Source organism: Ictalurus punctatus, chromosome 3 (genome assembly GCF_001660625.3).
Source record: "Ictalurus punctatus breed USDA103 chromosome 3, Coco_2.0, whole genome shotgun sequence".
In the NCBI taxonomy this organism is placed as follows: domain Eukaryota; kingdom Metazoa; phylum Chordata; class Actinopteri; order Siluriformes; family Ictaluridae; genus Ictalurus; species Ictalurus punctatus.
The window spans coordinates 35,494,039-35,505,484 of record NC_030418.2 but is presented as its reverse complement, the minus strand read 5'-3'; the positions used below and the strand labels follow the sequence as shown (position 1 = coordinate 35,505,484).

Genomic DNA, 11,446 nt, shown 5'->3' with positions numbered 1-11,446 from the left:
GGAACGGGGAAACATCAAACCTAGATCAATAATCCCAGCAATCGTCGTCCTTGTACATAATCGATCTCGATAACTAGCTAGCTTCTGAAAGGTTAATCGAGTGGACAAGCACAACAGGAAGCCAGTTTTATTCTTATATTCTATAGTTATTATATCAGGAATGAATTATACGGGATGTATAAATAGTCGTGTTTGTGCACGTGACGATTGTTTACTTCACAGGAAACCAGCGTAAAGTTCCAGCCCTTTCAGCCCATGGATTTCAGTCTGTACACATAAAGACTTCGGAGTAATACCGTTCTTATAGCATTTATTACTGATCTATAATGTTTCTCAGTAAAATTCGATTCTTTTACATTTATTTTATATAAGCAATATTTGGTGTGTCACATGGAGTATATTCACTGCCTTGTAAATAACATTTATAGCATTAACATATAGAACCTTTATACCTCCAAGGTATTATTCATAAACATGAAGGAATTGCTAATCACTTTAATAGCATTACGAAATGTATTCTGGTTAGTGGTCAGTCTGTGTGTGTGTGTGTGTGTGTGTGTGTGTGTGTACTATGATTACTGTGATTATTGCAGGTAAATGATTGATCAGCACATGACGTGTGTGTTCTCCTTGTGTTGTAGAGTTTACCCAGCTCAGTGCCTGCTGCAGCCAGCGAGCCACCTCCTGACAACGAGAAGAACATTAAGAAGGTAAACTTCTAGACACTGCTAAACGTACACCAATCAAAACACTCAGAAATGCCGTTATTCATTACTCCTTGTTTTAACACCTTTATAAAACCAAAGGAGTGTATTTGAACAGGGTAAGTCTTAATATCAATACTGTATAATTATATGGGGTTATATACAGGATACCTGAGCTAGTTTATAGAGTTAGACAGTATACCTGAGCTAGTTTACTCTACTCCGAACTTGGCCCGGAGATGGTAGATGGCGATGGTAGTGGACAGATGCCTCCTCTAGAGTAAATCTGAGGTTTTCTTCCATTTGAACTCTCTAGATTGTGAAACTAAAGCTAATAGCAGCTAATAGCATAGCGTAACCAGGGTAGTTGGGGAAAGGGGTGGGGTCAGGATGGCAGAAGGACATTTAATCTCTACACATGCACATAATCTCTTTTTCTGTTTCTTATTTTCTTTATTTGCGCCCCTCCTTCTGTCCGTCCGTGATCCCAGTATAATATAACTGTTTCGTAAAGGCCACTTTTACGTTTGTGTCCGTCATGTTTTGATTTCTATCTTCAGTTTTTTTTTTATACATGTAAGTGTACTCTCTCTCTTTCTCTCTCTGTCTCTCTGTCGCTCTCTCTCTGTCGCTCTGTCTCTCATTCTGTTTAGGAGGAGGAGTCTGGGTCTGGTCCCGTTTCAGATTATGTCACTCCATCCTGGTCTCTCTCTCCTAAATCCTCTCAGCTCTCTCACTCAGAGCTCAGCGATTCGGACGATGCAGAGCCGCGCAGCCGGACACCCCGTCGCCGCAAAAAGCATCGCAAACTGTCCTCTTCGGCCGCGGCTAACGCTAATGCTAACTCTAACGACTCTAAGAGGAAACCGCCTCATCCCCCGCCTCACCGGCCACCGGGCCGACCTCCGTCACAGCCTCTGCCCCACTCCCTGCCCTTGTGTCCCCCTCAGCCTCCTGCACCATCCAGGCCTGTGTTTAAATGCCCCGCCCCCGCCGGAGTAGGGGGCAGCACCGTTAATGTCAGCGCAGGTAGAGGCATGAGCCCTATGATGCACAAGCAGTGTTGTGTGTACTGCGGCCGCCATTACCGCTCTCTCCTGCGCCATCTAGACAAACACCACGTCCACCAACCAGACGTACGTGCAGCCATGTTAAAATCGCAAGGCTCCGCCCACTTGCCTCATCTCCATGCTTCTCTGCCTTCATCCTCCTCGTCCTCTTCCTCTGCCTCAGGGCACAATCGCAACCACAGAGAAGCCGTCGTTATACCCGCACAACAGTCTCCGCCCCCTCCTCCTCCTCCTCCTTCTGCCTCTCCAGCCAGAAAGAGCCCTGCTCTCACAAGCCCCTCCCCTCGCAAAAGCCCCGCCCCTCCTCCACCCACTACGCCACCCAGAAGGGGAGGAGGTGTGCCTGTGTCGGTGCTGAAGAGAAGCCCACCCACTCCGGTGACTCCGCCCAGGAAAGCAGGACGCAAGAAGAAAGAGAAAGAAGAATTGGAGGTGGTGGAGAAGATGAAAGAGGAGTTTGTCGAGGTGTTGAAGCAGGTGGAAGACGAGACTAAAGTGGAGGAGGAGGACGACGAGAACGAGGAAGAGGGAGAGGAAGATGATGACGACAGTGCAGAGGACAAGAGTGACCTGTCCAGGTAAAAATCTCATTAATTCTTCTAGTTAAAGACGAAGGGGCTGGTTAACAAAAAGAGATATTAAGTGAAAATCTTCTTTCTCTCTTTTTTGTATTCTCTCTCTTCTTTCCCTGTCCTTCAGTTCTCGCCGTCCCCACATGCTGCCCCTGCTCTCGTCTCTCTCGTCCCTGGTCCTGTACCTGCGGCGTCTGCAGCACTCGGCTTTCATCTCTCTCTCACGCTCCCCTCAGTCAGCTGAAGCCTGGCGCCTGCTCTGCCACTCCAGCCTGGCGCTTCTCATCCTCTACAACCGCCGCCGCGAGTGTGAGGTCTCCAAACTCACCATCTCTGAGTACCATGCTCGGGTCACCCCTCAGTCCTCTGCCCCGTTGTCCCCCAGCGCTCTTACACCCCTCGAAGCCTCCCTTTCCCCCTTTGAGAGACTTGTCCTTCCCCATCTCCCTCGAGTGGGCGTCCAGGGCAAACGAGGAAGGGTGCAGCCCCTGATTCTGCCCCCTCACTCTGAACATTGCCTGGAGCTTCTTTTACAGACTAGGGCAGGAGTCGGGGTGGATCCCCAGAACCCGTTTGTGTTCGCTCGGCCATACCATTCTCCCGCCACTCCTCTGCGAGGTACCGATCTGCTCCGAAACCTGGCCAAATCCAGCGGGACCCGCCACCCGAGAGCGCTGACGCAAACACGCGTCCGTAGACAAGTCGCCATCCTTACTCAGTTACTGATGCTGAGCGAAGGAGAAGAGGATGGACAGCGCGGAGCCGCACAGCAGAGATTAGAGAACTTCCTCCAGAAAGAGTACCATGTGACCCAGAGCTGCGCCGCTATCGGCCAGGATCCGGGGCTCATGGGACTGATTGGGCGCGTGGTGCTGTGCGGGGAGAGAGACGGCGTACTGTTCCGAGGAATGAGTCTCCATCATATCTGTTTAGAGCTGGATGGTGAGTGTGTGTGTGTGTGTGTGAGATTACTCACACTGAACAAAATAAGGGAAAAGAACCCAATATGTTTATATTAAATCCACAAAGGCCCGAGTTTTCTTAGAAATATTAAAGAATAATTCCAAGCCATTACAAGTGTGTTTTCTCACTCTCTCTCTCTCTCTCTCTCTCTCTCTCTCTCTCTCTCTCTCTCTCTCTCTCTTCATTTCATTTTATTCTGTTTTATTGGAATATTCCTTATATTGAATCTGGGAATATTAATATATAATAAAATTACAGAATCATTTAACTGTACTGAAGGTTAAACTTTGCAATTGTGTTTGTGTTTGTGTTCGTGTGTGTGTGTGTGTGTGTGTGAGCAGTGATGTCAGGGAATTCTGCAGATTCGTTGTCGGAGGAATCAGATGGAGAGCAAGAGAAGGATAAGAGCGAGTCTCCTACCATCATGATTAAAAAGTCCTCCAGCAGCAACATCACCAGACCCCCTCGTCTGAAGAAGATGAGCGGCTCTCCCTTCTCTCCCAACCGCAAGAGGGGTTCAGGACAGCCCAAACCAGGTGTGTGTGTGTTTGTGTATATGTGTGTATATGTGTGTGTGTGTATGTGTGTGTGTATGTGTGTGCGCGTGTGTATGTGTGTGCGCGCGTGTGTGTGTGTGTGTGTGTGTGCGCGCGTGTGCGCGCGTGTGTGTGTGTATGTGTGTGTATGTGTGTGTATGTGTGTGTATGTGTGTGTATGTGTGTGTATGTGTGTGTATGTGTGTGTATGTGTATGTATGTGTATGTGTGTGTATGTGTGTGTGTGTGTGTGTGTGTGTGCGCGTGTGTGTATGTGTGTGTGCGCGTGTGTGTATGTGTGTGTGCGCGTGTGTGCGCGTGTGTGTATGTGTGTGTATGTGTGTATGTGTGTGTATGTGTGTATGTGTGTGTGTGTGTGTGTGTGTGTGCGTGTGTGTGTATGTGTGTGTGTACTGCAGATTATTTTCTAACAGCTCCCTCTCTGTGTTTGTGGTGTTTGCGAATGACCAATGATTAACACATCCTCTATCTGGCTGTCCTTCATCTCTCTTTCTCCTCTATCTCTCTTCTACTTTCTCTAACTCTCTGTTTCACTGCTCTGCGACTCACCTGTCTTTCTCTCGTTATCTGTCTGTCCTTCGATATGTCGCTCTCTCTACCTTTCATTAACTTTTTTCTGCCTGTGTCTGTTCTCCTCTTTCTTCCTTTATCTTTCTCCCTTCCTCTATTTTTCTCTTTCTCTCTTCTTTACCATTTCTCTCTCTCTCTTTTTCATTTTTGTTTTTCCTTTTCCTTTGTTTCTCTCTGTTTTTCTCACGTATTCTGTCTTCTCCCATTCCTTTCTTTCTTTCTTCCATCCTTTCTTTATTTCCTTTCTTACGTTTACTTCCATCCTTTTTTTCTTTCTTCCTTCCTTTCTTTAATTTCTTTCTATCTTTCTTTTTTCTTCCTTCCTTCCTTTCTTTTTCTTTTTTTTTCTTCATTTCCTTCCTTCATTTCTCTTTCTGTATCTCTCACTTCCTCTATTTATTCTTACTCTCTTGCTTACTGCTTCACTCTTTCTGTTTTCTTTATTCCCCCTCTCTCTCCCTCTTTTTCTTCCTTCATTTCTTTCTCTCACTGTTACACTCCTTGTCTCTTTGTCTTCTTTCACTCTCTCTCTCTCTCACGCTCTCTCCATTTCCCTTCATTCTCCATGTTTCACTCTTTGTCTGTGCCCTCCGTTTCTCTCCTGTCATTGCATCGCTACACTCTATATCCGTTTCTCCTTCTCTTCCTCCGTCCGTCAGGCAAGCGCGGCGTCCTGAAGCGTCCGTGGTCCGAGGCAGAGCGGGCCGCGGTGGAGTCCCACCTGGTGCGGAACATCATGGAGCTGCGCGTCCCCGCTAAAGCAGACTGCGAGCGCTGTCTGGAGCAGTGTCCACTCCTGGTCACCAACCGCAGGGACTGGAGAGCCATCAAGTTCTACTGCCACAACCGCATCCAACTGCTGAAAAAAACACAGCAGAGACAGAGCCCGCCCACCCTGTCCGTCTGCTGAGGCAGCCAATCACAAAGCCTGCTAGGGAGAGGTAGGAGGAGTCAGAGGTAGGCAGGGAATGTGAGGAATGTTGTTGTTGTTGTTGTTGTTTTGTAAACCAGACAAAAGCTGTACAGATTTGAAGGTGTACCCTGTTTGTGTACAATCACAAGACATTTTTAGTTAGGAAGACTAGAAGACTAGAAGTGTCAGCAATCCTGCACATTGAAGAAGAGTCCTATTGCAACAGGAAAGGTTTTATTATTATCATTATCATTATTATTATTATTATTATTATCCTTCTTCTGATGGGTTTCTTCTCCTTCTCATGGTCATTTATCAGGGCGAAATGGAAAATGCGTTTATTCTGTCAATACTGTGATATTTCTGGACCTCGTGAAAAAAAAAAAAAAGATCTAGGATGAACTTGTTGGGGTGTGTGACGGTGCACCCTGTACTCGATACTCAAGTGTATCGTGATGTTCATATATCACAGTATCGATGTCGCCCAGCCCTTCTGCACAATACAACACTAATGTCTCTAGCTGTCCCTAAGGTCAGCTTCTACTATTTATTTCACCGGTCTGAAAGTTTTAGCGCTGCTTGTCCTTCGTGAGCGACGCCTAAACAAAACGCATTATGCTTCGGAAGAAAAGTGTCATCTGATACTTGGCATCTTGGGTATTTAGAGCCGGGCGGCACGGCGTGGTGCTGTCGGTCTTCATCAGATCATCAGAGCGGCTTTGTTCTCACGTTTCCTTCTAAAGTGGACACTTTTGAACCATGCACGAAAGAAGGAAGGAGAGACGAAAAGTGAAGGATAAAACCGTCATCTAATCTCATTAATCAGACGTCTCGCGCGCGGCTTTCTCCTCCAGGCTGTAGGAGTGCAGGAGTGTCTTTGTAAGCTTGACTGAAAAAAACCCAACAAAAAAAAAAACACCAACGTCTTCTTACTTTTTTTAAGGCTTTCATGAAGTAAATAACGGGGGAACGCTCGCTCTTCACTACACTCGATCTATTTTCACACAAACACGTTTCAGCTGGTTCTGCGTCTGAGCGTGCGGTTCTAACCGCTCAGAAGTTTATAACGGGACGATTAGAACGGAGTCTGGAAAAGTAGCTCGGATCAGCTCCGTTTCCAGTGTTCGACTCTTAGGATTCTAGAACAGGACGGAGCCGGTTTAGGTTCTAGAACCGTAGCGTAAAGATTTGACGGGATGTTTAGAGTCGGTTCTATTTCTAGAGAGATAGATGGGACAGAGCATCAGCACAGACATTTTAGAATGTTAGATGATTTTATGACAGAATGGAGTCAGTTCAGGTTCTAGAATGATAGCACAAAGATTAGGAACTTGATGGTTGGAACAGAGTCGGTTCTCCTGTTACCCCGTTGCATTAGCTCGGACCTTCTGATGGGACGGAATGTCCGCTCAGACGTTTAAAGTGTTCGATCGTTACGGCACTAGAACTGAAAAGAGTCTGTTTGAACAGGGTGTTTAGAACCGTGTTGGTTCTAGTTCTGGAACAGCAGTCTAGAAAGGTAGCTCAGACCTTCTGATGGATGGAACGTCAGCTCGGACACTGTAGGGTGTTAGATGGTTAGGATTCTGTAGCAGTAGCTTAATGATTTGAACAGTGTGTTTAGAACAGTGTTGGTTCTAGTTCTAGAACAGCAGTTTAAATGTTTATGAAGGAGTCCGTTTTGATTCTAGGACAGTAGTTCAAAAAGAACATTTACAACATTGTTGTTTTCGGGTTCTAGAACAGTAGCTGGGACATTTTCCAGACCCTCTGATAGGATGTTTAGAACAGTTGGTGTTAGTGCTGTAGAGCCTTCAGCTCACCAGTCAGGACGTCAGATAGAGTTCGAGTCCTTGATTATACAACAGTAGTCACAGCATCGGTTCTGGTTCTAGATCAGAAACTGAGACATTTTAATGAGTCGAATTCTAGATCCCTAGATGGTTCTAGAACAGTAGCTTGGATATTTCAACAGAATACTTAGAGCAGGGTCTGGTTCTAGACAAGTAGTTTAGTAGTTATGCCAGGACGTTTAGAGTGGGTTCTGGTTCTAGTGCAGGATCTCAGACATTCCGAAAGGTGGTTTTAACCGGTGTTGGTTCTAGAATGGTAGCTCGGATATTTCAGAGGCAGAACGTTTAAAGTGGGTCATCGTTCCGGAATCATATCTCAGACATTCTAACAGGATATTTGACAGAGTACCGGTTCTAGAACAGTAGCTTGGATATTTCGTCAGAACGTTTACAGCAGGTTCTGGTACTGGAGCAGTAGCTGAGACATTCTAACAGAGCGTTTAAGAGCGGGTTCTGGGTTGCGTAGGTGTGTAATTGTTGCTTAACGAGGTTGATTAAATGAGCTTTACTTCTGTGTGTGTGTGTGTGTGTGTGTGTGTGTGTGTGTGTGTGTGTGTGTGTGTGTGTGTGTGTGAGATGTTTCTACTCTTCAGACTTTTTTTTTTATATGGAACTTGTAACCACACTTAACACCTCAGTTTACACTTAAATTATTTAACAGTGGATATTATTTGTGTCGCGTCTCGTCTTCAGTTCGTTCTCCACTCGCCATGTACATACAGATTTATATAAATATATACGTTACACTGTCCGTATTATTAATAATTAATCATTCACAATATTAATAAGACTCATATTGGTGTTGTTATTGTCTTTATTGTTTTTCTTATACCCCCCCCACCCCACCCCACCCCCATGAACCTTTCTGTAAATATTGTATGTAAATATATATGTATATAAATATGAGGAACAAAACATGAAAGAAGAACACATGAATGTAAATACATGGATTGTTTGGTGTTTGTTTGTTTTTTTTTAAAACTGGTCTGAAGTGATGATTAAAACATTTTTATTCGTAATTTATTTATTTCTGTGTTCATTTATTCCTGTGGTTGCAGTTACGCGTCGTGACCACTGTGTGGTGCTGTTGAACTCCTGAGACGCCGACGTGCCAACCCTCATAAATCCTTTATTAGTGGTGCAGTTTGTGCTCTATGCGGTGCCTCAGGAGAACCACGTGTGAGGGTTTAAAGGAACTTCATACAGAACCTGTAATCTCAGAGCGTCAACTTTACTGAAGCGTCGCTTTAAACAGAATTTAATTAGTAAACCACTGGAACCATATCATCAGCTGAACCTCTTCAACCTAAAAAATGGTCTTAAGTCACTTAATTAGGCTTTTGTCTTTGTGAAATATATCATCACTTTTAAAAATATTTTTATTCTTTAGTTACAGTTCTCTCAGAAACCCACTGTTAGGAAACTGAGAGATTTGGTTTATTAATAAAGTTCATGTGTTCGTTAAAAATGACGCCTCACAGCTCCAGAGTTCGATCCTGCGTGGAGTTTTGTACGTTGGTATGTTTTCCTCGTGTCCAGATCGTGGAAGTGTGGGTGAAACCAGTCTACCTAACGCTGGGGTTTGAAAAAGAGAGGCGATGAGAGACGATGTCCCGAGTCTCACGTTTTGAATTACCGGTCCGTACAGGATTTCACTGAGGTTATTTCTGTGACCGTTGAAGCCAAAAGCTGAGACTTTTTGCAAAACGCGTGATGGAGTTTTTTGTGCTTTTTTTTTTTTTTTTTTTTTTGTCGGAAAACGACTTGAATTGGCGAAATCGCACAAAATTGTTTTGCACGGTCTTTCGCAGTGATGTTTGTCTGTGAACGAGAGCTTTCAGCTGTACTCGTGTTCAACGCACGTGAACCTGCAGTCATTTCGAGAAATTGAAAGCTCCTCTGAATGTTGCGGCGTTTGTCTGATTTTGAATTTCTACGATCGCAAACTCGCCCAATCCTGCAGGGACCGAATTACTGGTTTATGAGGGGAAGTCAAATCAAACCCTTTAAGTGTACTGTAGAAAAAAATACTGTGATTTTATTTTTTATTTTTTACAAAGAGTTTTTACAGGTACATTTACAGTAAAGTATTATAATATCCTACATAGTATAAAATAACACAATCTGGTCAATGATTTAAAAATAATGACTTACAGTGGTGTCTACTCGAGCTAGTCGTTGTGGCTCAGCTGATCGGGCTTTAAGTTACAGATTAGAAGGTTGTGTGTTCAAATCCCCTGTGACAGAAATGGGAGAACTTGTATCGAAGGAAATGGAGATTGTGTAGAGGAAACGACGCACTTTTATGACCGCTTTATCCAACAAAAAAAAGCTTTCGTTCGTTTCACCGTCATAATTGTTGCATACGTGAAGCAGAACAACGACTTTGTCTTTAACACACTAATCTACAACATCCCGTAGTATTAGAGGGAGCGCTTCTCAAACTGTTCCCCTCATAGTCACCGTTCTCCACGGCTTTGTACGGTTATCCTGAGACTGTTTCAGCTTGTCTGTCATTTTATTACATTTTTAAAATATTTTCCAAGAAAAAAAACTCCTCAAGAATCCCAACGTTCCCAACAGGCTTTCGGAGTCGAAGAGAGCTTTAACTCTCCTGCGCTTCGGATAAGAAATGACATTACTAACGCTCTCCCAGTCATAAACGAGGCCGGTTGGTGTTGAGCTGCCCTGTGGTGTGATGTAACACAAGCAAGACGTCTTGTGTCTCGGAGGAAGAACACGTTAGCCCTCAGACTCGCGGAGACCTGGCGTATTCGGTGTAGGAAACTAAACTGAGATTAAATCAGGGACGCATCGATGACAACTTTTTACGACTCGTCGATACCAAAACTCATTCTTAATCAGTCAGGGACGTCACTGAACATCCGTGTTTATGTTTCCTGACTTAAATGTCGGATACGAAAAAGCACCACGGACCTCATAACGTTAGCGAGCGATTTAACATGAAGCACATTAGCTAGTTGACTTAATTAGCGTAGATGGAATAGCGATGACCAATATCCGCTCATCAAGAACAGCGTACTCGAACAGACCAGGCATCACCTGTAGACACTCAGTGCGCTCACACGGACGACGATAATCCCATACGAACCCGATTAAGACGATACTCTGATTACGACACTAGCATGTAAACGGAGATTCTCGATGACCTTAATCTGATTAAAGTCACACTCGGAGTAAACACAGATGGAATGAAGACGTGTGGAGTATTCCTGTTTTAGTCGCGTTATCGACGTGCGTTACAGACGTGTACACGCCGTAATCACGCTATTAACGTCGTGCGAGAGTTTTCACCGCATCGTGCGACAGGACACGATCACACACGCCAGCGCTCGACGAGAGAGCACGGCTGCGTCCCAAACCGCGTCCTTACCTAATATAGGCTTATATATAGACGGTATGTACACGGTTCGGGACGCAGCCCACGGCTTCAAGCGGTCGTCTATCTGCACGTACAGCACGACAAATAATTAACCGCACTCGAAGCTTTCATAAAATTAAAAATAAAAACACCCAGAACTGTATACGGTCCCATAACGAAGACCGACTGTACGTCGATACGTGAAATTCCGGAGGGACGTCGGACGGCGTGGCGCGGGGACGTAATGACGTGTGCCGTTAATCCGTCTACGTTCTATAACACGTGACACGGGAACATGAAAGGAGTATTCTAAAAGCGCCTCGTGTAAACACCTTAATCACGGTATTATACGTCTTATTCAGAATAAGGTCCGTGATTAGATCACCGCCGTCCGCGTAAACGTGCTCGTTGTTTCTCATCTAGTTTTATGTTTAAGATGTTTGTTTGCTTTTTTTAAGTCACTTGTAGATGCTCTAGTTCCTCCTCTCGATATTTACAGTCTGATCCTTAGCGCGATAACGTACATTAGGATCACACCACACAGTATCACCTGGTAGGAGATTTTGTCGTCAATGAGGGCGTTATGGATGCGTCCCTACAAAACAACAAAAAAAAACATTTCATTCATTATTTCCTGTTAAGAGGAGCCGTGAATCGCTCTACGACATCAGCATCCGCTTAAAACAGACTTGATCCTGCGTACGTGGAATCGTCCAGATAATAACGTGACGCGGTGAACACAAGCGTCACAGTCGCGCCCTCAGGAGCGACTGATGAAACAAGACGAAAACAAAAAACACACGAGCGCTTAGACCCGCGTTCTCGCGTGGGGGAAACAGAAAACAGAAATGAGATGAGAAAA

General features: G+C 44.8%; 1 protein-coding gene across 3 annotated transcripts in view; it reads left to right on the top strand.

Moving 5' to 3' along the window:
• si:dkey-117m1.4 (uncharacterized) overlaps nucleotides 1-11,446 on the top strand; it is a 31,578-nt gene that overhangs the window by 10,907 nt on the left and 9,225 nt on the right. For 2 of the 3 annotated variants that reach the window (XR_008396357.1, XM_047153632.2), the window contains exons 5-9: nucleotides 642-710; nucleotides 1,358-2,352; nucleotides 2,474-3,288; nucleotides 3,651-3,845; nucleotides 5,096-5,377. Coding sequence is in view for 2 of the 3 variants with exons in the window: in XM_047153632.2 (XP_047009588.1) it covers nucleotides 642-710; nucleotides 1,358-2,352; nucleotides 2,474-3,288; nucleotides 3,651-3,845; nucleotides 5,096-5,346 (2,325 nt within the window). In the remaining variant the exon portion in view is untranslated. Of the gene's footprint in view, nucleotides 1-641; nucleotides 711-1,357; nucleotides 2,353-2,473; nucleotides 3,289-3,650; nucleotides 3,846-5,095; nucleotides 8,222-11,446 lie in introns of those variants that run through there. The other variant, XM_017463884.3, reaches the window with a different exon arrangement.